This window comes from Melozone crissalis, unplaced genomic scaffold (genome assembly GCF_028551555.1).
Source record: "Melozone crissalis strain CALT ecotype California unplaced genomic scaffold, PUWL_Pcris_2 ptg000016l_1, whole genome shotgun sequence".
Lineage (NCBI taxonomy): Eukaryota > Metazoa > Chordata > Aves > Passeriformes > Passerellidae > Melozone > Melozone crissalis.
Window position 1 is genome coordinate 50,902,844 of NW_026535794.1, and position 27,962 is coordinate 50,930,805.

At 35.7% G+C, this 27,962-nt stretch overlaps 1 protein-coding gene across 1 annotated transcript in view; it reads right to left on the minus strand.

The window, feature by feature from the left end:
- Window positions 1-27,962, minus strand: part of CNTNAP2 (contactin associated protein 2) — a 1,011,078-nt gene that overhangs the window by 386,065 nt on the left and 597,051 nt on the right. Inside the window, exon 10 of the mRNA XM_054274302.1 lies at window positions 6,948-7,119. Within this exon, the coding sequence (XP_054130277.1) occupies window positions 6,948-7,119 (172 nt within the window). The remainder of the gene's footprint in view (window positions 1-6,947; window positions 7,120-27,962) is intronic.

Genomic DNA, 27,962 nt, shown 5'->3' on the forward strand with positions numbered 1-27,962 from the left:
TCCACCTTGGGAGCAAGAATCCTTCCTGCACCTGGCAGGGCTCCAGTGTGTGCTCCAAGCACTGGGATCCCTTGCAACTCCTTTACTGTCACAGGCGTTTTATGAAAAATCCTTTCCTTAGGATTTTTTTTCTCCTGAGAAGCTGAGAGGCCTCAGGAACAAAATGTAAACAATAATTATCTGCTGTTGTGGAATGTAACAGGTGGATCTGTGATTGGTCTCATGTGGTTGTTTCTAATTAATGGCCACTCACAGTCCAGCTGTTCAGACTGTCTCGGTCAGTCACAAGCTTTTGTTATTATTTCTTTTCTATTCTTAGCTAGCCTTCTGATGAAATACTTTCTTCTAATCTTTTAGTATAGTTTTAATATAATATATATCATAAAATAATAAATCTGCCTTCTGAAACATGGAGTCAACATTCTTGTCTCTTCCCTCATCCTAGGACCCCTGCAAACACCACCACACTCTGCATCTCTTTTCTTATGACTTCTGCCCCTGACTCCACATGGAGTGTGAGGACAGAGAGTTCTGGAGTACTCCTTAAGTACACTCCCTTTGTGTTGCCATGGCTATCCACTAAAAAAAGATTTCAATCCCTCAGATGAACTTTGAAGGGACCCTGCTGGGAACTGGTTTTGTGGTGGAGCACCTCCAGAAGAGCTGTCCTGCCCCCACTTCCCCTCCCTCAGCTTCAAGGGATTCCAGCAGCTCCTCAATGACTTCTCTCTGATGTTTTCCAGCTGATTTAAGGCCACCTGCAGAAGTGGGAGATGGCAGGGTGCTCCCATTAATCCTGTTCCAGGGCACTGTGACTGTGGTGCTGCAGAATGGTGGCACTGTGCCACAAGGGTGATGGTGTGCTCCATTCCCAATTCCACTTGCAACAGCCCCATCCTCCTCCCAGCATCTTCACAGGAGGACCTTTGGGATGCTGGCCCCAAGGCAGTCCCTGTGCCAGGGGGCCCAGCATGCTGTCCCTGCCCTTGGCGAACGTTTGCCACTATTACCAACTTTTCTTCAGATCCTTAAGCACTCGGCACAGCTGCTGGGTGACAATGACGCATTCTCTGCCACTTTGCTCCCAAGAACAAACCCCATGCTGTTACCTTTCTTTCAGACCATGGAAAAAACAATCCTGCAGCTCAGAGGCTACCTCTGTTATCTGTCAAGTTATGCAGAGCTCTGCATTACATGCTCCTCCTCCTCTGAAGTATACCTAAATGTTTACTGACTTAGCTCTTGCTGTAGCACGAATAAGTGTTTTACAAGAACAAATAATCCACTTTCTCAAGAAAATTATTTCAGTAGCCTACATTTTTAAATAACAATAACAGACAGAGAGTATTCCTTAGAGTTAAAATGAAAGATTATTTTTTTTCCTCTCTGTGCTGAGCTTATATAGGACTAAATACAGGACAAAGAGCTACTGAGGATTTTCTGAGATTTCAAAATGTTCAGGCATCCAGCTACAGGATGATGTACAACCTACACAGTTACTTGAAAGAGTCTTATAATATGTTATTGACTATTGTAGCCTGTGTAATATAGGATAAAATAAAATTAAAAAAAACCATGGCAAAGGCAATAAAATAGCATTCATACCATCTGCATATCAAACCATTCCAACCTTTTTAAAGAGTTACTGATTACTCTACTGCAGTATTTAAAAGTCCTTTTTTCTTTTTTTTTGACACTTCCATGATCTAATAATCATCTTATTCAGTATTTCTGTTGTTGTCTTGGGGAGTCCCATTCTAACTAATGACAGCTGGAAGATCCAAGTACTGCATAGACTCAGTAAAATTTTGCAAGTTATTAAAATATTTCCACCTGTGTGCAAGGGACAAGTTTTCTTAAAACAAAGAAAAGCCCAGTTTATTCAATTTTAAATATTTCTCATTTGTTTTTCCTGATTTTCACAATATTCCCCCCTCCATCCCTTTTTTTTAAGAATGGAAACTTTTTCATAGCAAAAAATATTGCAAAAAACTAAGTTATACTTAAAAAAGAAAGGTAATTCAACTATTCCTCTTTTGTGGTTAGCTCTGTAGAATTTGTAACCTCCTAGCCATCTAGTGATCTGTGTTAACACGGCAGTTGTCACTGTGTACTCTGGTACGTAATGAACACAATGGACATAATGTACAGCATTAAAAGCTTTTTCATCTGAGGTAAAATCTCTGCCTACAAAGTCACCTTTCTGGACTGAGATAGATTTTTCTGTAAATGCACATGAATCTCTCTCGTTGAAAGGCAGCTTTCACCTCCATTTCCACTTAAAAATTTTGTATGGTTACAAAGAGATGTGGGGAGAAGAGGAGAAGGAGAAGGCACATGTGGGGAAAGAACAGCAAGGAAGGGCAGGATCCTAAGCCTGTGTATAGATCCAGAAATGAAGAACTTTAATACTATTTGGCATGACGATTTTTAACTCCAAAGAAACTTTGTCTTGCTGCCAGTTACAGTGTGGCCATATTTATGTACCAATATGCTTGTTGTGCTCTGTTATTTGGATGAATTATTTCAAACTTTGATTAGCAATCAAAAAATCAGTTGACAGAATGTGGCTGTATGGGATTAAAGCTGTCATACAGAGGGTATCCCCACAGCAGGTAAGTGATAATCGCCCAGAAATGTTCTGCTGCATTTATCTGATTACTTAAATTAATCTTTAATGTGAAATTATTCTCAAAAACTGTTATCTAATTCATCTCATTGTCTTACAGAGAGAATCACACTGTTTACTCATTCATAAAACACCTGAAACAGCCACATGAAAAGTTTTAATTTTCCCCTCCATTTTTTCACATTTAACACAGAAATTTTCATCAAAATTGGCTTACATGCAGCATAATTTCCAATGGCAGATTTGACATTGTATTTTGAAATCACTTTAGTATTCCATCATTTTGATTTTGTGGTCAAAATCCATTTTTCTAGCTATAATAAAGAGAGGAAAGCTTTGGAATTCTTCAAGACTGCTGGGATAAATTATTCTTGTGCAGTGTCCTGTGCTTAAATCTGAAAGTACAACAGTACCACCTGGACTGTAACACAACGTTAGGTTGTTAATATTAAGTAAAGGAAGTGAAAATGGACCTGTGCTGTCACAAGAAATGAAACATGTGGATCACTGTGACAACAATGCAACTTCCATTGCTAATGTAATTACAGGTAATTAAGAGTCAGAAATAGGGATGATTATTTTTTTTTTCTCAGTAGCATTTTAACTGCCTATAATTATACATACCTGCATGAAATTACATGCATTTATACTATTTAACTACTGGTAAAAAGAGAATGTTCCTTAGCTTTGGTATTCCCCTGCAATTAGATCTCAGCTTGCAATCTGCGCAATAAAAAATGCTCATGTGAGGAGAGGAAGACAAAATAAAAAGACACTGGTTCAACACTTGTATTTCCCAAGTGCAAGTGGAATACTCTAATATCACTATTCTTCTCACATTTTTCAAAACTGCTGGAAATAAAATGCAGAAACCTTTTCCACACCAGGCCATAGTTTAGCTCAGTAGAACCTAGGACTTTGGAAGCAGTTACCCTCAGGTAGGTGCAGCCTAAAAACTCAACAAACCCTCAGTAACTTTTGTTATTTTCTTACTGAGAAAACTCTCCCCTCCTTACTAACCACTCTGGCTAATGATGAAAAATGCCACCATTTCCAACTTCACCTTTTGTCCCCTGAACCAAACGGCAGAAGCCTGCAGTAAGAATAATTCAATGTGACAGCTTTATCTTTTTCCCCAGTGGGGCTCTTTACTGAAGTGTGGCTATGAAAGCCATTTCCATGTTGGTAATGATGATGACTGAAGCCTTTATGATTCAGATTCAAACTAGTTTAAAAAAGCAGGAAGTCCCACTATGACAAGCCACAAATATCTTCCCCTTTCAAAGGAAGAGAAATTGAGTTGATATATAGCACACATGGTACTGGCATTCCTTAAAAGAAAGCTGCATAAAAATGTTATATATAATGTCATATTGTAGAAGGGCTTGTAAACTCTTATCTGCAGATGTTAATAAGAGAGCCATGAAAATCCAGTCAGATCTAAAGCTTGGCATTCTTATTTCTCAGCCAAAGGATTTGCTCTAAAGTGCAAACTAACGAGAAATAACATATAAGGGGAAAACAACAAACTTGATTACATCTCAATCATTGAAAAAATCAAAGCCAACCCTAAGAAACTTCTTTGGATATTATTCTAATTTCCTGGGACTATACAACTGCTACTCTGCTTGCAACACTTAAAAAGCATAAATGTAATTCACACATTTTTAGCTTTTATGAGCATGATATCAGCCCCCAAGGTGGTAGAAGAGAGAAGCAGACTGAGAATATATTCTCTCATATAAAGAAAATATTAATACATACATACGTAAGCATAGATAAAACACTGCTATTTTTGCCAAACTCTGGTACGAATACAGGTGTTTATATATATGCAATAAACTAAATATATAATACACAAAAATATAGAAAACATAGTAATATTTTCAAATCATAAAACACCACTATATATGACTTTTATGTGGCACATGACATTATTTGAAATATTTGGATGTATATTATGTGTAATACAAAGAAATAGCTTCTAAATAGTAACTTCTGCAAGAACTCAACTTCCAAATTAGCTGCTCAACATAAAGGAAGCCTTAAGTCTTGTATTTCATAAATGTATCATAAAGCTTTGATACTAATTAACTTACACTGTATGTTACTTGTAATTATGTTATAATATATTTCAAAACTCTAATTCTGATTAACTTTGCTCAAATAATGGATTTCTTTTTCTAATAGAAACTGGCATAAATGGGTTCAATCATTGAGATCAATACAAATTGTCGCATAAGCTTAAATTTATCCACTGGAGGAAAAGCAGAGACTTAATTTGCTGTATCTTCATGTCCTTTCTTTCAAGTCAGTTTGCATTTCCAAAACTTAATATTAAAAATAAAACCAAGTCAAACTGACAAGTACTGACCACTGAAAGTCTTTTTAATTTCAGATATGTGTGAGTAGACAGAACAAACTTCACCTCTACAACACCAGCTTGTCATATGCTCTTTTCATTATGACTTCAACCTTCAACAGGTCCATAGGAGAATCAATATAAAGTGGCCTGACATGCCAGAGCAACTCTCTGGTACAGCCCAAAGCATGTCCTGTAACCCTGAGATTACTGCAGTGGTACACTGGGTCTGGCTGGGATGGAGTTGCTAAATTAACCATTTCCCAGCAGTCCATGGGTGTTGTGTTCCCTGGCTGTAGCTAAAACCATAAAAAAATAAAACCAAAGCTGGTACCACATCACTCTTCTGGCTTCTGGGTGCTGGACAGCTTCTCTGTACTCCCTTCCCCTTAAAGGCCAGGAGGAGAGGGTGGGTAAGAGGCTGGGGGAGCTGGGCCAAACTGAGCCTTTGGAAGCAGGGGCTTTGGAAGCAGTTTCCCATGGGAAATTCAATACTGCACAATAGCATGCCCAGCAACAATACCTTAGAGAATGGAAGAGGGAAGGAGTGTGTTTAGTGTTATGGAGTTTCTCTTCCAAAACAACCACTAGATGTGCTGTGGTGAGGCTCTGCTTTCCAGGGAGCAGCTGGACACTTGCTTGCCAATGCAAAGCAGTGAACAAATTTATCTTTTTTCTTTGTTTTCATGTAAAGCTTTTTCTTTTCTTATTAAATTGTTTTCTTAATACACAAGTGTTTTTGCCTTCCTTGTGTTTTTCTCCCCATCTCTCAGGACAAGGGAGAGAGCTGAAGATAGGGGAAGTGTTTGGCTGCTGGCCATGGTAAACCTACCACAACTCATTTAGTGCAAATGGACGTCTACATTTCAGGAAGAGAAGGCATTTTGCAAGACCAAAGCGGTATGTTATATTTTGTTTTTTCCACAGTAGCATCTATGTCTGAGAGGCTCTCAAAATAAAGTAGTAAATTAAAAGAATGCATTTCTTTACCACAACTATGCATATATTTGTTGATGATATCCAAAATCATTGAGCCAGTCGAATATCTATCCTTGGAGATACACAAAGCTCAACTGGTCCTGAGTAACCTGATGTGGCTTTAAAGTTGGCCCTGCTTTTAGAGGGTGTCATGAGCACCAGTAGTTGGTTATTATCTGAATTATTCCAGGGTTTCTGATGTAGTACTCCTCGCTTCTTTCAGAGCACTATTTGAAAAAGCCATTTTTGGCCTTTCAGCAGGCTTGCAATGGCTTTAATGTAAGGTAATTTTCATGATAAGCCAAGCTGCCTGCATTCAGGAGTTGGGCTACTTGTTCTTTCTGTCTTTCCTGGTATTTTCTTTTTTTCACCAACAAAGAAACTATCAGAAGCAACAAAAATGAATACAGTTCGGTGGTTGAAAAGGTAGTGCCAAAGCTGCCCTAATTCTCAATTACTCTTCTCAGATTGGAAAAAACCAAACCCAGTAAGCATTACTTTAATTAAGTTTGAGCATTTATTACATTCACTGATGTGCAAGCATGCAGACCTGCTTTACTTCTCTGAGGAACACAGAGAGGCCAGAAGAGGCTGAAGCCAGGAGCCACAATTTCTAGTCACAAAAAGGCCTCCTAACAATCATCTAAGAAACAGACAAAATGTGTGAGGAGTTTTCTTTATTCAAGGCAGCCACATCATTGACATATAGCCCGAGCCTGACTTAGAGGAACTTTTCACTTCCTTCTCTGCTGGTGGGTGGAGAGATTTGAGAGTTGCTTTCTACTGCACCCTATACACTCTACAATTTAAAGGCATCATCTCCATCTAACCACCTAAGCACTGGTTCCCACTGCTAAAAAGTAGCCTTGACATGCTCACTGGCAGTGTCAGAACCACCTCTTCTGGATCACTGTATATTTTCAGAATGTGAAGAACATGTCAGTGTATAAGAATATGGGTGATCTCTCCACAACTTACCTGTCAATAATGGCACACATGTCAATGGTGACATTGGCAAAGCTTCCCAGTTCTCCTTGCTCCACTGCATGCAAATCCACCAGCTGATCATCCACATGAATGCTCTGCATGCATCCTTGGAAAGAATGCTCAAATAGGGAGTGATCTGAGTCATTCATCTGTACAGGAAACCCTGCAGAGAAGCAAAATAAAGAGCATTATTAACCTCATCTACTATGACTTAAGCCAGGATATTTTCAAATTAAAAGAAACACAGGTTTTCCTAGATGAGGGTAGAACAAAGGCAATGTGGTAAGGAAATATTATAAAGTTATTAATTTACATTGCAATGTTATTGATTCAAGTAATTTTCAACTACCTGAAAGAATTTATACAGTACAACTCATGATTTTTGTCTAAAGGTGGAAGTTTTCTGCTACCTTTTCCTCCAGTATTCTCTGCTGCTGTTTCTCATTCCTTCTTTCTCATACAAATATTCTTGGAGTAGGAAAAGGATTTATCTCCTTGCTATATTTTAGAACTCCCATTCTAATTTCTCTGATTTTTCTGACTACAAATGCAGCCATGAAGTGAATTTCCAGTTCAGCCTTCTCTAGAACTAGGGTTCCAGTCTTTGTCTTTGTGTTCATGGACAAAGAATACTTCAAAGATTCCAGCAAAACTTGTGCTGGAATCTTTATGCAAACTTGAAAATAGTCCCAAAATCTAACATCCTTGATCACTTCTGAGGAATCTGAGGACATTCTGTAGAATTTTCATTTTTGCTCTGAATACATTCATTTTCTTGTGTTTGAAGGTGGTTTATAAGAGATGAGAATGACTTAGTGTCTTGCTCAGGCTAAAAGGCAGGGAGACAGGACATATTTGTATGCCATTGTTTGATTGAATGCCCTTCAAAAGTCAACATGTCAATTTACTTGAGAAAAACGTCCTCGATAAGACAGTGGATGGAGAGACTAATTCACTACTTATAAACCTTCAACAATGAAAGGTTTGTAAGAAAAAGAGAATTCATTTAGGATGGGAGCAGGAAGGAACAGGAAGGAGAGATTGAAAAGAAAGAAGAAAAGAAGGCAAAGAAAGTAAAAATCCTCAAAAATTCATAAAGTTGTTGAAGACTTCAGTTAGGTAGATGGCCAGCCGTGCAGTACTTTTCTGACAAGGGTAAAATGGCATACACATTTGCTGTGGTGGCTAAGACAGATTTTACACCTCCCATTCCTTCTCCCACTTTTCTAACCACCTTGCCAATCTCCAATGCCTTATGGCCTCTTCAATAGCATTTTTGGAGACAGGAGAATAGAAGATTATCAAACAGACATTATTCAAACTGTGACAGAATAAAAGGATGAACTTCATTTTAAATTTAGTTCCTGGATACAGTTTTTCATATGCCACCAAAATAGTTAAATTGGCTGAAAAAGAGGGCCACAAGTAGAAAAACAAGCAACAGGTGCTTGAGGTCAGATGATGCCTAATACAGCACCTATAATAAAAAAAACCACAACTAGTTACACATAAGTCGTTGCCAAAATCTAATTAAGATACATTTTAACTAAAAGGCTTTGCCAGAGAGCTCATATCATCATGAACACTTTTTAAAATTTTCCAAAATGATCCTGCCCATCAGCTAAATTTGCTTTTGGTAGCTTCTAAATTTCCCTGACTCACTTTAGTAAGCATTCACTTCAGAGTTCACTGGTGGTGACGCAGAATTAATCAGGAATGCTGTAGTAATTAAGCTGGGACAATGCTAAAAGTTAATTCTGACAGGTATCTCAAGAGGCTGTACTTGCCTTGAGGTTGTATCAGCTCTGGACTAGAATTATGACACTATTACAGGAAGCCACAAACTGCTATGAGACACACGTATAACAACGTCACACTAACACACTTTTGATGGAAAAGGAGAAGCTTCTTGGGAATGCCCCAAATCCTAACTAGTGCATAATACCCTCATCAGATCAAATGCCACCCCCCCAAACAAAACCTCAACCAACCAACCAACCAACCAACAACAGAAAAAGTGCTAATCATGGACTGTAGGAATTGTTATTTTGGACAGGCAGAAAAATCAAGCTGTAGGGCCATGATCTATATTGTCTTTCCAGCAGGACATTGGCTAGTGACTTACCTGATGAAAAGAGGACAGGGCTTTCAGAAACCTGCCTCCTACTTTCTTTAAGTTTTCTTTCTAGTGACTGATTAAAGGGATTTATGTGAGGCTTTACAGACAACAGAAGAGAGAGACAAAAGTGCAAGCTGGTTCTGTGTTGTTTGGTGGGTGCAAAGACAATATTTGCATGTTCCTACCAGGCTCTTTCCACAGTTATATTTAAACAGCTTACTCTTTCAGTATAATTGTGTGTTTTTGAACTGTCACTGAACCTCAGAACCCCTTCCAGGCAAGAATCCCCAAAATAACACAAAGCATATTTTCATTTAGATCTTTAGTGCAGTACCAGAGCCAGGCTGGAAACCTGCATATCACCTTTGGGTTCAGAGCACCTCCACCATTTCTTTGGTTTAAATATTAAATTCAAGGTTATCAGCACTGGGGTAAACATTAATATTTGAGTAAACCCTTCAAAGCCAAGGAAATTATACGGATATATCTGAATATAATGAAAGGTTATCCACCATCCTACAAACTAACTGAAAAATAAGATAAAAATTGAGAGCCACAATTCACTGTTCACATCAAAAAGAGTATGAACCAAATATCTAAGTTAAAAATGTATTATTAGATTCAACAATTTGAGACCATTCCAGAACTAACCACAGAGATATTTCAATATGAGATTCTCGGCTTCACTGCACCTGAAGTATGCACTGTATTAGTGCACAGCTGTTATTGCTCTCTGACACATTCTGCAGTTTGCTACTGGTTGAACCTGTGCACAGAGAAGTTGCAGCTGGGTCCCTCAGCCTCGGTGGAGTCCCCATGTCCTTGAGTTTACTGGCTGGAGCAGGAGGGAGTCGTGGGATGGAGTGGCTGGAAGTGGCAGCTGCTCCTAACCTAACGACATACATCAAGATTCCCTCTATTATCCAAGAGTGTGGTGTACTCTGAGTGTTAATCAGCTTAGGATTCTGAATTTTTCTGTATCTATCAATGGATGAAGACTATAATTTTCCCATGTAAATGTCTTTCTTTGCCTGTCTTGCTGCTACTCCCTTTGCTGTTTCTAGTCATGTACGAAACTGGAAGAGGCAGGAGTTTTATGCACTAGTACACCACATTTCATTATAAGTCTGTGGGGCTGACTGGGTGTCAAAGCATTTCAGTCATGTTATGCTCTAACAGGTAGTTATGCTAAGAGATAATTTCAGAAAATAATTCCCATTCCACAGGGAATGGAAGAATGGGGTTTTTTCAACCATATGCTTCCCATAAAAAATAATAAAATCTACTAGATAAGCCTTACTCATGTTGTTTTTGAACCACCAGGTATACAGTCTAATGTCCATTAATTTTGGTGAGACCTGGATATTTAAGATTATTCTGGCCAGAATCATTTGGGGCAAAGCTTTTGCCTTAAATGCAAACCTCAAAATGACCTAGTACCTTGTGGTTTTAACTCAATACACAAGAAAATGCCTCCCCCTTCCAGATTTCCATTATTGAGACATGATTCACTTCCTCATCCTTCCCACAGTGAATGAAATTTTAAATAAATGAAGTTCTCTAACTAAATCTGACAGTAATGCTGACACTAGGAAGGCTAAGTAATGGATGAACAATTTGGACAGCACTTCATTGATCTTCCTGTTGACAAGAAACTATGTACATTTAAAAAATGCACATAAAATTCAGTTTGCACAGTCCAAAACAATGTTCATGCTTGTGCTTACAAACACAAGTCTAAGTCAGGTAGACTCCATTATCCTGTAATTTCTGGTATAAAGAATCTGTCCATTTCCATTTTATTTTTCATATTTAAAGACCACAAAGGGAGGGATTATACTGCAAAGGTTAGACATGGATTATATCTGAATTTTCCAGTGTTCAAGAAAAATTGCTTCCAGGACTTCATTCTGATGTACTAAACACAGAACAGCCAAATTTTAGATACAGCTCCTGATTTTAGTTCAAACTTTCAAGAAAAATGAGAAGAGCTAGAATTTAATGCTATTTCTTTTGTTAAGTCACTTCAATATAATTAAATAAAAAAATTAAATAAACTATAACAAATGCAATAAAACAGCTATAGTGTTAAAAAACATATTCCTTTTCCAGCGTCAAGATCTATTATGTCTCCGTTTGAATCAGCTGAGTAAGGTTCTACCAAAGGCATTCTAAAAAAGGAAGTTGAAGGAAGAATACATTCATGTTTATGTTATAATAACAGAGGAATGTATATATAGTCATAACACCTGATGCAATACTTGTTTCTGAGATTTGATCTAAGAATGAAATGTCATACTACATTCTGGATGCACAATCAGAGATTACTTTGTACCCCTGTATTAACCACTCAGATTTTCTTTGAAATGTAATGCAAGTTCTATTGTAACAACAAGGCAGTTTTCCCTCATGGTATATGATTGGTTTTTTTCCCTTTTATATTATTTGTAAGTTAACAATGGGCCAATGGCTATATACAGATGGTACTTGATATTTTACTTCTTTAATATAATAAATACACTTAATTTAAAAAATAGCAACTAGTATCTTCAATATCTAACCAGTAATCCATATTATCTTCAACTAGTTGCATGGGTAGCTGGAGGATAATCAATAAAAATTGACTGATTTCAAGTCTGACAGTGATTTTTATTGGTAGAGTTTTCAAGTACATGCCCAGGACTCCTGCTATGTAGAATGAGAGATAGGAAACAAAGCTCTTAATCTGTCAGGATAAATAGCAGCACAGTCTCATTGAAGGGTCAAGTAATAAAATTTTCTATATAAATCAAACAGAGTTAAAAGATGTTATTCTGATCCACAGAACAACTCCCATACTCAGTGCCTAACAATGTACTTACATTGAAGATACAGCTGATGTTTCACATGTTAATAAAGAGGAGAAGACACTGAAAGAAAAGCTTGATCCACCTACCAATCCAGATTCACTGTATGTTATCCTTGTTTCAGTCAGATCAGAATGGAGCTTTAAGTGTCAAGTGTAATACAGGCAGTAACTCTGGAAAACTAGAAGAGTCCTACTCCAAGAGCAGGAAATAAACCACACAAATTGCAGACAGGATGAACAGCATGAATTAAAATAGAACTTTTTTTTTTCAATTTCTATAAAGTTTTTTTTAAACTGTAGTTGTCTTTCTGTATTTGGGAATATAAGGACTAAGGATGGAGTTTGCAATGACATTTGGATCCCACATTTAGCAACTGTAGGAACTGTTCTGATAATCATAGAATCATATAATCATGAAAATAAAGATGAAAACAAACATGACTTTAGCATTTTTCAGCTTGGTGGAATGTAGGAAGACAAATGAGAACAGGAACTACAATTTGTCTCTGTGTGTTAGAAAGTCACCAACTTCTTGAGTAATTTTCTAATAAATTAATCTTTACTTTTCCCTCATTGTTTTGTTTATGGAAATACAGAGGTTGCAATAAGGCAATGCAATAACCAAAAAAAATCTAAACTACTAACCTAAGAAACCCAAATATGACTACACAGAGAGAAAAACAGAGTTTACTAAAGCTAGAGTTTAGAACAAGAAGTTGATGTGCTTCTAGCACTCCTGGGGCACACACGAGCCCCTTGGTAAAAACAAGCTAGCATTAATGAAGTCTCTGGTGGAATTCCCAGAATCTTCTCTGTACATGTCATTTGTAGTATGATGAAAAATTTAACACAATCTCACAAGAATTGGCAGCACTTTCTACCAGTGGTGTGATTCCTGATTTTTTTTTTTGTCTCCCTTGGAAATATGCTCTTCAGCTATACCTCCTTCTCTAAGAATATTTGATCACCAGTTTTATGCTTATTAATTGGAGCCAGTTCTGGAAAAGTATTGACATTTTTCATTCTTTAAATCCCAGCTGTATTTCCTTGTAAGTTCTCGATACAGATTTTTTAAAAAGAAGATTCTAATACCTCTCTACTTGAGGTATGAAGAATACCAATACAGCACTACAGACTTCCTTTATTTGTGTGCCAGAGAAATTCTAGGGTTATGTGACCAAGCTGTGGATATAGGTCATGCAGAGCAATAGGAGGTTATCTGAACATGTAATTATACTGGTATTGTTTATGAACAGTCATTGAAGAAAGAAACAGGAAGATAAGAAAAAGTCCATAAGATACTCAGATGATAACAGCTGAGCAACCAGCTGTGAAAAGACTATCTTCAAGCCACAACACAACTTGCAGAAATACTATTTTACAAGATATTAAATATCTAGGATGACAGCCCAGAAAAAAATAGAGGAATAGAATTTTGAAAGCACTGACAAAAGCATAAACAAAAGCCAGGCATACTGTCTTTGGTAGCAAACAGGAAAATTGTTGACAGTAACAATGAAGGGTAAGAATACATTATAACCGTCTCTTTTACCAGCTTTGTTGATTCTGTGCTTCTCTCAGATTGTTGTGGACCTTAGCGTGAACAGCAGTGGACTTCTCAAGAAAAACTGTTTTGAGACAATTTTCCAAATGGTTTGCTACAGAATTCATATTCAGATATGTTTGGGACTAGTTTTAATGATTTTAGAAATGGAGAAGATGAGTGAAAATTTCTCCATGATTGTGAGAAATTTTATGACTTCTCCCTCTTTATTATTGTTTCTGAAATTTTTCTGGTTTTCTGTAGGTTGGATGAAAGCTACACTTTTCCCCAGATATTTAAGAGTTAAAACAAAACATTCTTGTCTACTGAGAGAAAAAAAATTACTATAACGTTATGGTAGCATCTAAAAATGGGGGGCATAAAGGTAAAGAATTAGGTAAAATGGAATGAATAATACACATAGGTGTTAAAATACTTGTTCAAATCACAACAGAAATAAATCAGATATTATCTATTCAATGCACAGATAATTTTCCAGCTTTTTTTTTTGACTTGCTGTTCTACTTCCCTTGTGTTGTGTTTTTTTCTTTTTCTCCAGAAATCACTCTAATTCCTGCCTACTTCAATGGAGTTTGAAAATAGTCAGCTGCTAAAGACATAAATAAAGAGTTCTCAGGAAAAGTAGAATAAAAGACAAACAACTAACTTAAAAGAGAAAATCTGACATATATTTAATCCTTTACTTGGAAAATGGCAGTGAAAATAATAAATGAGGACACTGAGATAGTAATAAAGTTAATATAAATGACACCATTAAATGGAAGACAAACAGAAACCAGCCCATATTGTTTGAAATAGTTCACTTAGTATGAGGCATTTAAGCACAGCTTTATGCTCTTAGTACAAAGCCAGTTCTGTTTCCTTAGAAACATTTAATGTTTCTAAGGAAGCAGAGTAGCATTTAAATAAATTAATAAAACTCTTTTTATATAATCTGAAAAATTAAAAACATAAAAACTAAAAATGTATTCTGTTGTTTTAAGATGAAGGTTTTATTACCTTTATATGCCAGTGTCCATTAATAAAAATATGCATGCATTGCTGAAAACTTAAAATACGAAAGCAGCAAGAGGTCTGTTTTGGACTTAACTCAGAAGATATTCCTGATATTCCTTTTTAGATAATTCTTCAAATAACTTGCAAATAGAGTAATGGCAGCAAATTTCAATTGTCACTTACTGACTTGCAGAGAAGACGAATGATCACTATTACCAGTCTCGACTAATTTAAGTCAATCTAACACTTTATGCGCAATTTCTGTATCATTTTATAGGATATGATATGGCAGAAAATATAGAAAGCCACATAATGGTTAAATTGAAGAAAATTTGTACATTACATTACTTATATAATGCATCTATCATAGGCTTTCTATTGTATAATAAAGAAAATAAATGTACTTTATATTTTCAAAGTTACTGTTACTTCACTTATGCCAAAAATATGCAATGAGGAAAAAAAAAATCTAGATATTGTCAGAGATAATTACAATCAGGGACATAGAAGCAGCATAAAATACTCTATCCCTATTTAGTGCCTTTAAGAGCTGAAGAGTGTGGGTATTGCACAGTTGGCATTAATTGTGTAATCTTATTTGTTGCTGCTACATGAACTTATTTGGTATTTTTATGTACTGCAAGGTAGTAGCTACAATATCACTAACGTGAATTTACTTCAAATGAAAAGAGTGGTATAGAAGGCATTGAACTAATTCAGTTGACAGATTAACATGATTTACTTCCACCTAAGAGATTTATATTTTAATTAGCAATTATTATTTCAGTACAGTTAGCAAAGGTGTCAAAATAAAAGCATTTAGTCATGAGTAGCCAATGACCCAAGACAAATCCTTTGAGCTGCAGTTGGTATGGCCACAGTATGTCACTTTGAGGTGAACTGCACCAGTTTAGAATTGAGATTTGGTATAGGTACCTTAGCCACCATTTCTAGTTTCAGGCCATCCACTGAATCTTCTCCAGTATTCCCAGTTTTCTCACTGAGCTCCTATTATCCTGTGTCAGCCATAACTACAGACACTGCCAACCTCTCCAGAGATTCACCAAGAGAATAGAATTATCTTTTGACTCCAAACAATTGCTTGGAGCTTGGTTGTTAATAAATTCTGATCACTGGAAAAGTGATCAGATTTGAAGTGAATTCTGATATTCAGTGCATCTTAAATGTCTACTCTGACACTTCTGCTAACAGTATCTTACAGCACATTAATTTACTGACTTGAATTTAATTTATCACACTCCCAAAACTACATTAAGAATATAAATCATTTAATACTCTATTTATGTACTTTCATATTCATCTCTTTGGTTAATCACCCCATAGATGGTCTCTATAAGTCAAAACTAAGGATGTCCATTAAATACGCCAAGTGGTGTTGAAGAACAACATTGTTGATTCTTAAGAGGAAAACTGAAAAAGCTTTAAAAAAAGGGAATATTTTAAGTCATCCTGATAATTTTCACTTTTTTTGGGCTAAGCTTAGATTTTCCTTGATTAATCATATTTTTGTATACTTATTAACATAAAATTAAATAATTTGAGCAATTAAGTACATTAAGTTACATGGTGCTTAATGAAACTCCTATACAATGTCACCAAATTAAATGTAAAGGCTGTCCTTATGCTTATTAGAATCTTGTAAAATAATATAGCAATCAAATTTAAAATCTTAGCATTACAAACTACAGAACTGATTAACAAGTTTTTGCTCTTCTACATTTTCAGCTAATAATAGCTTTAAAGACTTATAATAACTGTAAAGACATATGAATCAAAAGTGTGAAAATGTTTTTTTTCTTATCTGTTGCATTTTTTATATGTATTAGATGAAGACAAGAGCAAAGAAAGGCAAAGAGAGAAAATTGCATGATCATTCTGACACTTAAAATGTAAACACAGCAATTAGTAGTCATTGTTAGTCACTGCTCTTTTTAGTAGACTAGCTATGCCATTTGCTTGTATTATGAGATCTTTATAAACTGTTTAAATTACAGATACATTTGGGCAGACTGGTTGGTTTAACTTTATAAAGTGTTTAACTCAATGGTAGAAGAGAACTTTATATCTGGGTTTTTTGTTTTGGGGTATTTTTGGGGGGAGAGGTCATGTCTTTTTTTGTGTTGGTGTTTTGTGTATTTTTTTTTTAATTTTGGTTTTTGGCTTTTCTTGTTTGTTTCCTTTTCAGGTGTTCATTATTAGCTAAAAATATTTAGCTTTCTTATTCCTATTTAGAAATGCATATATAGAATTAGATGGCCAGTAAACTGTCTTTCCAAATGTAAAGAAAAATATCAGAGAAACACTACAATGAAAATACACACATTGTTTCCTTTCTGAATTTGAACCGATTTATCTGTAGCACATAATTTGTTACTATTTCAAGTGAAAAGTTATCAACTCTTAAATGTATTGTAGATGGAAACTACTCACATAGCAGTGCATATTCAACTTAATATTAGGAAGAAGTCCATAAAATTAATCAGAATGAACTCTGGGCAAAATAATAACAAAAAAATTCATTTTCTGTTATCTCCATAATTCTTTAAAGCTCATAGGAGTGGGAACATTTCACTAAGCAGAAAGAAACAAGAGTGTATTTCTTTCTTACCCCTAGGACTTGAATGTTGGAAAGGACTAACATTCTGTCACATTTTCTTTAACTATTTTTTTCTAAATTGCTATTTCTCTCTCTCTCAAGAAAAAAGAAAAAAAGGAAAAATTAGAAACTGATTTTTAATCTTGTACAGTTAGGAAATTAATGAAAAGTTTCCAGCTGTTGAGTTACGGTGCATTTCTTCTTTTTCAGCTCATCCAACCTCTACTTTATCACGAGTCTGCTCACTCAAAACAAGGAATGTATACAGTACACAATTTGCGGATTGTACAATACAAAAATTAATTTAACTTCAATCTCTTGTCTTTTTTAATAATGATGAAAAAACCATCAGGCAATTTGTTTTCAAAGAAATTGAATGAAACATCAAGATTAAACCACAAAATAATCCTTCTTTTTTCTTCCCAGGAGAAATATCAAGCCCAATGACACAAAGGAGATTTCTTAAACACCATGGCTGACTGCTCAAAAGCACAGCAGGCATAGCAGCAAAGCCTCATAGAGTAGTGACTCAACATAAAGTCAATGAGAGTTTTTTTGAATAGCAAGTTACAGGACTTAACTGTGATAAATTGCCCTAGCCTTATTAAATCTTCTCTTGAAAGTGCTTCAGGATGCATGATATTGATTGACTGACATGCAAAGGAATTATGTTATTTTCTTGAAAGAAAGATTTTTCTTTTCTTTTCTTGGAAATATACACTTTAAAGTACTCAGGGAAAATAATGTTATTGATATACTTCCTCCACGATGGATTTCCACCTACGGTAATGCTGAATGACTGCTACCAAAATGACTGAAGCAGTGAATCAAGGAAAGATATGCAAAGAATATTACAGCTACCCAAGTGTAAAAGAAATCTTAACTTTTGAAGATTTTGTTGGGGGGTTTTGTATTGTATAAATATTACATTAATATTTATAACCTTAAAACTCTTGTTTTAAGAGTATAACTATTAATGCAATATTTATACTCTTAAATGTGCAAAATAATCATAGAAGTTATGATGTATGAAATTAAAAATATTTATTTTCATTGGAAATTCAACTAAAGTCTTTAGCAGGCATCAGGCAGTTACCTTCCATTGTTATGGACACTGGCTTCTTCAGTGAGACCTCAGAGAACATGAAAATAAAGATCAAAATTACAGAAACTTATGAAAAATAAAATTATAAAATCACAAACCAATTTCATTTTAGGTGATTCAAACTGCTCTTCAGGAAACACCAAATTAGGGCAGGTTGCTTAGGGATGTGTCCAGTTCACTGTCTGTGAGGATGGAGATCTCAGAACTTCTGTGGACAAACGGTACATAGACTAGAACATTCGCATAGCTGAGAAATGTGTCCTTGTATTTAATCAGTGTCTGTTACCTTTTATTTTCTTATCACGTTCCTCCAAGAAAAGACTGGATTCTTCTTCTCTAAACCTTTGGAGCGTCAACTCTAGCTGTGCTTTGGCTTTCCCAGTTTCAGCTCCGAACTATGGGCAAAGACTCTATATTCCTCTTGGGTAGCCAATTTCTGCTTCTGCCTTGTGTGTTGTTTCCTTCTTGCATTTGAACTCTTTTGGGTATTCCCTTTTTCCCTACAGCTATTGATAGCTTCTTTCAAACAATACAAATTATTGAAACAGATGTGTTTAACTGTGCAGAAAGCCCAGAGCTGGATGTATGGCATTAAGTTCCAGTTATTTATGTACAAACACTCTTTATTGTTTCCCGGGAAAGAACAGGAAAATCGATTATAATGAAAATTTCCCTATTGTCCACTCCCTTCCTATTGCATTCTTTACTGGCTGTTAGAGTGACACCTCACAGTACTGCTTTGGTAGATCTTTGTGGAAATTGAAGCAGGGGATGTAAAAAGTGTGGATTATATTTTTTGCTCTTGCTCTATGAAATATAGGCATTCTGGGGAAGCTCTGAAAAAGATGAGGGATTTGACTCTAGATGAACTCTGCTAAAAGGCAGGGCACAGGAGTTACAGGAGAGTTATGCTGTGTTACACCAGGGTGATTTTGTTGTGATTTGGAACAAAAGGAGTTTTTGCAGAGGAGATAAAGGTAAGACAAAAACCGTAAAGGTTATTATGGGGATGCTGGAATTGGATAAGCCAGCAAATTAATGTCTAGGGAAGAGAAGAGGAACCAAACATTTCAGAAAGCTCTTCTACTAAAACAAAATTCAGCTGAGAGGAAACTAGGAGTATTTCAAGGGTATTAAGTATTGCTAACTTGTTCACTGATTGTGATGCACACCCATCTAATTCATAATTTTGTATTTAGAGAAATAACACTTAAAGATTCACTTGGATTAGAAAAGAGACAAGATAACCACAAGGATTTTCTCTGATTATGGCTTGGATTTTCTGAATTTGCTAAAAGTGAAAGACCAGCCTTCCGAATTTTGTGTCTAAAGTGACCAGAACAGCAAGTATACGTAAACAAGCTAAAAGGGAAACAAAAACATTGCTTAGCTCTTCTTGGTAAACTAATAAAGATGCTTAGATAATCTGAACTACATTACTGACTTCATACAGGGTTACATGTGCCTAAAAATGATAAACATCACTTAAAAAAAAAAAATATTGGTTTTACATTTGCAGTTTAAGTCCATAATTCCTTTTTCAAGAAATCATGTCAGTCCCTGTATACAGAAGTTTAACAAAAAAGAATTATTCTCACAAAATATCCATCTTATCTTGTTGGTAGCATTATCTTGATAATAAAATACCTTGCTTTAAATAGCAAGGCAACAGAGCAGAGGAGACCCATTGTTACATCCTATCTAACTTTGTTATCAGCAAATTTAGTCTGTGTTGAGAAGGTGCTATTTAGTGAAGTCCTTGTAGCACGTGGTATTGAAAACTAGCCTTGAACATAATGACTCAAACAATACTTAGATAAATTACCCAGCCAGGTGGCAAATGACTATGCATATAATTTCTAGGCTCTGTCAGATCACATACCCTGAATTTGAAATTTTTTCTTGCCTATATCTTGTATTTTTACTTAAATATTTTGTAAGGAGAATTTGAAATGCAAGTGAAAAACTGGAAATATAATGCATTTCCTGTATTCCAGAGAAATAAAAAGAAGTTTTCTCTTATTGTAATCAGAGATCAGGTGTGAAATGACAACAACCATATAATGCTGCTATATACAGAAACACATTATTTGCATTTCACTCTTCATTTTCTCACCACCAGAAATCAATGTGCTTCTATACAGTATCAGTCACAGCCAGGTCCTATTTCTGTATGCCCACATGTGGTATATTTAATTTCCATGCTGTCAATCTGCAGAAGTCAACACTCAAAGCTGTGATTTTTGGGTAAGAATGTGTGAGGCACATTCAGTAAGCAGGAATATTTTGGCAAATTTTGATGTTGAATGTAATATTCACAAAAGAAAATAACCAAATGAAGTCCAGGTCTAATCTTGGAGACACCCATGGGAATACATGCACTCCATTTGACTTCACACACCTTCATGACAGGAGTAAAGAAGAGGGACAAAGTGAGACAAAGCAGGATATTGCTAGAAACAACCAACTGCAACTGTATGTACAGCAATCATTAGAAGATGGTAATTCTCTAAGTTTAATTGCGCAGTACATCTGAGCAAAATGCATCTCCAGAAAGAAATGTGATTAACCAATCCTTAGTATTTAACACTGAAACCCAAGTTTAACACTCTCTAGCACAGTCAAGAAATGTCACCAGAGGCCTTTTTTTAAGACAACAAGGGCAGAAAAAGGCAATAATTGATAGCACTTTCAGGAACAGAAAGTCAGAAATTTCTTGACCTGGTATCCAGTTTAAAAAGATCAGATCATAATGTTTAAATGACTTTGCTTCCTGTTATCCAGAGAACAGACATATGAACTCTTCCAAAAGAGTCAACCTATATTTAAAGAGAATTAACATCTTTTGGAAAGTTAGCTTTGCCTTAGAATTAATTGAAGTGCTTCAATTTAAACCATGAAGACTGTGAAGGCTTCTGTGATTCACAGGCACTCAGAGCTTTGTAAAAACTGAAAGCTTCCTTACCAGAGATGTACACATGCAGATATCCTCACATAGTATGGGGAAACTGCACCCAAAAAGTTCATTTATTGTCAAAGATCTTTCAAATATCCATTTTAGAATGAAGACAGGTGCTCATAACTGGAAAATGCTGAAAATATATACAAAATAATGGCAGTGCCAGTCTTCAGGAAAGAGAAGAGAGCTTAGTCGGGATGCATTTTTATAAGTCATGTCAACTAGATTGCACTGAATTGATCTGATTGGTAATCATAAAAAGCAGCTACTTAAATAATTTTGATAGACATTGAAGTCCATCAAATAAGGCATTATAGGCAAAATACTGGATAGCAATGATCCCAAATAAAGATCAAATTTGATTATGAGAACAATAAACACAGTGATATGGATGGAGAGGTACAACCTGCTCATCTGTAAGCCCATCAGAGCTATCAAAGCTACCACTGATAATTTATCAGCAGAATCTGCGTTTTCCCTACCGCACTACATTCTTGGCTCATGTTATCATGAGGTAAGAAGTCACTCCATTCAATTCTGTCACTTAACTCACAACTATTCTGGTACACACAACATGAGGAACACTTGGCTGCAGAGTTAGAGCTAGATTTTCCACAGAGAGCAGAAAATGCATTAAAAGAATAGGATAGCTACTACACAAGAGAAGAAAAACCCTATAAAACAATATAATTATTTAAAAACTACAAACTTACCTAAACCAACGACCCCAATTTAGCAATGTAATTTAATGTTCTGACAAACATATGTAACTGCAGCAAAACCTCAAAATGATCAAATTTACTACAGTATTGCCTTTTCATGCAATAGTGAAATCAGAATTGTATTTATAGAATACAAGCATCAGCTTTTAGAGAAAAATGAGCAGAGATGTTCCCTACATTTTTTTCCAGTTCTACTGACTTCACAAATATTTGCACGGCAGAAAAAGCTATAGGTGATATTTACCTTGAAAGTTGTCAATCAAATTATTGAATATGGATTTCTATGGCAATACTGCCACCCAAAACATTACTCATATTCCTTTTTTGACAAGGGCTGCTTTTAAATTCAGTGCCACAGATATACACCCAATATACATTTGCACATATTTATCGTGTCCCTTCTCCCTTCCATTCTCTATTTCCAGTAAATTAGAAAGAGATGATATTTCTCAATCTTTCAAGGGGAAAGATTGGACTTTGGATTTAGCAAGCCAGATAATGGGGAAAAGAGATTTATAGTGTTTTAAAATGTTGTTTGGTAAATGAATGGAAGAAATCATATGGCAGCTTAGTATGATTTTAAAGTAATAAAAATCAAGGTTTCAATATGAGATTTGGTGTGTAAACGTTTGATATTTCAAAGTAGAATTGAAAAGGAGGATTGCTGTATGTTCATAATGTTTGTACCATACTTCTATTGCACTAATACTGTGATTCAGGGCTTCTGTTGGTAACATGCAAGGGCAGATTTGGTGGGTTGTTTATTTGGTTTAATTTTGGTTTGGTTTTTTTAATTCTTGATGTATCAATAGTCTTTTGATATATTTTCACCGTTTTTTAAAGCGCTGAATTGCCACAGCAAGACTGAATCTGACACAAGGAAGGGCAGTGCTCCCAGAGGTTTTAAATTCTTGAGTGACTCCCCTTGCCCTGCTCATTTAGCATGCTCAGCTAACTGGAGTGGCAGATACTTCTGGAGAGGCTCAAGGTCTGTGAGTAGGATCCTTTAACCTGCATGCATAGGAAATTTCACATATAACAGTGGCTCCTGCAGGACTAGACTATTGGTGCTGCCACATGAACTTTTCAATTATTTTCCTGCAGTTACAAATATTCAGAGGCTTTTCTTTAATTTTCCCAGTGTTTAAAAGTCGGGCTTAGGGTGCTTGTGATAGGAAAGTGTATGTAGAAAAAAATTCCCAAAATGCATTGGTTTAGCTACTTTATGGATTGAGGGAAACAGAAGACACTAACTTTTCAACCTTACGCTTCTAATCTGTGTCTCAGATATAAAATTTGAAAATGCAAGGAATATTCAACAAAAAATATACCTTTTAATGGCTTAAATTTTTCCTGCCATTCAGAATCACAGTATTTAGATCAAAAAGGCTAAAATGTATGCTTCTGTGAACTTTAATATTTTTAGCAAAATTTGCAGACACGAGGGAGGTTTTAAAGGTGAATTTTAACATTGTAGCTTCGGAGCCGTGTCTTGGCAACTCATAATACCTAGGAAAACATGCCTAACATTTTTGCTGATGATGCTAGATTGCAAAAAACAACCAGTTACATCCCTTTTCTTCTCTGGCATTTTACTAGCAATTCTTTGATAGAGCAAAACAAAAAGTCTAATTTTAAATAAATTCCCATAATTAAGTTTGAATACTTCTATTTCCAAATAACTCCAGATTTTTTTCCCAATTAACACTGGGAATTTGACACTGGCACTGACTCTGCTGTCCTTTCCTGCAGGAAATTGTGTACTTTTGCCCATTAACTTGAGTGTGTAAAGAATGTCAACATGCACAACCAATCTGTTAGCCATATTTCTAGGTTGCTCTTTTTATTGAGTTCCTTCCCTCAGGAGTCTACACTGCAACTAGTGTAAAATTATATAGAAAAGGTCGTAAGGCATGCAGACTTCTGACTTGACACTAGTATTGAATTCTAATACTTTATATTTAAAAATGTCATTTAAAATATTGTTTAATGATTAGGTCCAGGGGAGGGAAGAAAAGTCACAACATGAACAGTTAATGGAAATAATTGATCGAATAAAAATTGCAATATTACTCTCAGGACAAATAATATGCACTGCTTTATCTGGATTGTTTTATTTCACTATATTTCACAGGATGGTGCTAGCAGACATCATTGTGGGATATCTGCTGAGTGGACTCTGCAGAAACCACTGAATGAATATTGAACCTGTGCCTGTTTCCTTAGACAGGCAAGTCTTGAAACTTCTGATATCTGTTAGCAAACATGGGCATTGTTAAGACCAAAGCAAAACTTCTAGCCTTTCAAAAGCTCTTCGCTGAACTTACCTTTTCCATAACCTGCCCAATTTCTGTTCTGGCATTTCCTGCATAAGCACTGGCAAATTTTACTGGCAAGGTGTGGGCATAGTTGCATTTAAGGGCATTTTCAAGCTGGGTCAGAAATGCATCTCTAGCTTATTTTGTGTATAATTACTTGTGACCCGAATTTATGGAACTATGTGTTCTTGGAAACAATTTTCATACCTCTTGTCTGCTTTAGACATTTTGCTGAAAATTTGTCTTTCAAGCTTTTTTAAAAATAATTTGTAGTAATCAATCACGTTGACATATTTGCATAAAGAACACACTATCAAGGCAAAATGTGATCTGTAAAAAGGAAAAGTATACTGACATTGCACCTTTGGTTAGAGTTAATTGGCCTAGTACATTAACTTTAGCAGAGGAATATCTATTTACCATGTGAGAACTTGCTTCTTTCTCCTCTAAGTTTGAAAGCTTATGTTGACTTCTGATTACAATTGACACTAAATTGTGAAGAGCTTTACATGGTGATAAGAACTACTCCCTTATGCACTTTGGTAATGTGAATAGCAAGTGATGTAGGAATTAATAAGAATTTTAGAATAAAGGTCCTTCTCAAATTTAACATTCAAGGTTTTATTACAGATAATTTTGTAAGGATTTACCCCATGAAAAGAGATAGAATTTTTGTTTTCAGATGAGCTACTCTGTCCTGAGACTCACATTAAATCTAGGAACAGAAAGATTAAAAGTAAGCAGCTTTGATCTGAACACATTTGACACTATCTTATTAAATTTGGCAGAATCTGAACTTGAGAAGTGTCTCTAGTTGTGCAGAAACACAGCTGTTTGATTGACATCATGCTACAAGCAGAGTCCCCTGCATATAAATGAATAGCCCTGACTGGAGATTAGGCCCCTGAGCACATGAGAAAGCAATCACCAAAGTGTCATAGTCTCTTATTAAGGCATGCATAATGTGCTACCATATCCAGGTCACCTGCAAAGACACTGCATGTTATTAAAAAGAAAAAGTAATGAAACCTTTTCCCCACTACTATGAATCTCCACTATTCAGATATACAGGGTTTTCTCCCATTTCCATTATCATGTATTCATTCACCATTCTTTGAAGACCCCACTATCCTTTGTGTATATTTAATCTTTCCCCTTTTTGCAAATTCTCCCCTTTCAGTTTTTCACTTCATTTTCTGCCACAATCTTGCTTTCTACCCATCTGCATCTTTCTTCATTGCTTCATCAACCATCTAATTCCCATGGATCACTGATACCTTTCCCTTCTGTTTGTTACTTCCCCTTTTGTGTAATATCAACTTTTTTTTCCCCCAACTTTCATATTCCGGTATCATATAAAAACAAGCATATGGTCTCTAAGACAAGAGCAGATTCTCAGGAAAATATGTACGAACACAGCAAGGACAGGGTGATGTGTCCAGTGATAAACTCCCCTGAATTCTTGTGCTGCGCAATAAAGCAACCACCCTGAACCAGTTTGCCCAGCCTACTTCTATTTAATAGTGTTGATGGACTTTTCTTCTGTGAAGTGACATAACTGCTCTCTGAAGGCAGCTACATTCTTCTCATCTGCAGCAGAGTTTTGCATTTGAATTTACTCACATTCCATTTACACGTGCTAATAACGCTTGGCTTGTGAGAAACACTGAATAGTCATTTCCTATGCACATTTTCCTTGCCATTTATGACTGCAAAACCAGATCACATCCTTCCTCCTCCAAGAGCAAGATGAGGAGTCTTTTCTGTTGTTAATCTCTTCTCATACAGAAGTCTTGATCCGCTTTATCACACTTTCCATAAGCCTTTTCTACTTCTAATACTTCTTTCTGAGGTGAGTTGATCATATCAAAATGGACACAACATTCACAAGGTGGGGGGGACATCATTCATTTATATAATGGTACTAGCTGCTATTTTTATTCCTTGTCAGCTCAATTTCTTTAAGAACCTGTGATAAGGAAATTAGTCTAAGCATTTTTTTTGAAATTCAGATTTATCAGCTGGCCCACACTTTATCCATATGTTTACTGACTGCTATGAACAGCTGTGAGCCCTCTACAAGAACCACATAGATGCTTTATTTTCTTGCATAAATTACTTGCACACTTGATCAGATTTTTATTAACTTGCTTCAGAAATCAGATTTATTCTCAGACTATTCCTGTTACCCTTTAATAAGTGTTGTCACTTTTCCCAGCTTCTATACTTCTAGAATCTGATTTGAAAAGAGAGATAAGTAATCAGTTAATAGTAACTTATTTTTCATATTTGACTGCCTTTAGAATTCTCTGGTGAAGGCTATCTAGTTCTGTCAACATTTCTTCACTTAGGTACTCAAAATGTCCCTTCACTGCAGCAACTGGGTATTGCTGGATCTCTCAGTTCCTCCTTGATTTAACACAACCTTTCTGGTTGATGCACATCCACACTTCTATCTTTTTGCTTGTTATCTGACAGATTCCAGGATGAAATCTGAGTTCTGCTAGCCCAGCTGCTATCTAAGTCTCCTGAGTCCCAGGTATCTCCAGGCCAGAGATGCATCAGAATACATGAAAGTTTCTTATCTTACCAATATTAATTTATTCCCTTTGATGATAAAAGAGGATAGTCTCTTATTCATTTACTATAAAAATACCCCAGAAGAAAAGATTTGGCCAGTTTACAATGTACAGTCCAAATGAAGTTCTGTAAAATAATGCTGGTTTGAGTTTTATGTTTAAAATATTAGAATTTTTTAATCAGACAACCTTACAGTTGATAAAACATATAATGACTAAATTTGCAGTTATATTTTAGCAGTATTTTTAACTTAAGGTCTATGATAAGAATGAGAAAGGAAAAAAAGAAAGCCACAGGTAAATACAACTAAAATACAGATAAAATGACTTTCAGCTATATAAGGACTTTGGTTGTTCTGTTATGCAAGCATTTAGGTTTCTTTAAAAGCACACAACAACTATAATTTCTTTTTAATCTCATTCAAACTTGCATTTTATATTGTCTAATATTAATCCATAGGGTGAAGACAAAAATCAAGAGCTCATTTAGGGTTCAGTTCTTTTTCTGCCCTGGAAACAAGAGACTTGGGTCTTCTAAATACACCAAGGAACCAGATTTCTGTAATTTCTCTCAGTGCTGTAGGTGCTCATGATACTGTAGTGGCAGAGGGAAACAAAGCTTTGGCCTCCACTAAAATGCAGATAGATAAATAGAATGCAAGAATGTATGCCCTGTCCCATGTGATGTGTGTCCATCAGCGTGAAATTATAACATCAATTTTGAACTGAAACTAGGAGAGAGACAAACAACGGCTGAAGGTTTCTAGTTTGCAAAACTGTCACAGTCAAGGCCATCAATCTGGAAGCCTTGACAACTGGACTTAGTCTTAAAAAACAAGGTCATTTCAAATGGAAATTAACTGTCATTACAACTGTAACTACATTACTGCTATTTTCCCTTCAATCCCTTTTCTATAGTTGCCCTTAATGCACTAAAGGAAGAGCCTTTAATGTAAGATCTTCCTGGAAATGGCTTTGAGTCTGCTTACCTAAATAATACAGAACCATTGAGATTTTGCTGTAAATTCATAGCAAATTATTTCAGAGAATGAACACATAGCTCCATTATCATAACATTTTGGGGAAAATTTAATATTTCTCTTTCTAATTAACCTGTTAAATCTGCATATTTTATACAAGGCATGCATATTTTATTTTATACAGTATGTGTTCAAGTTT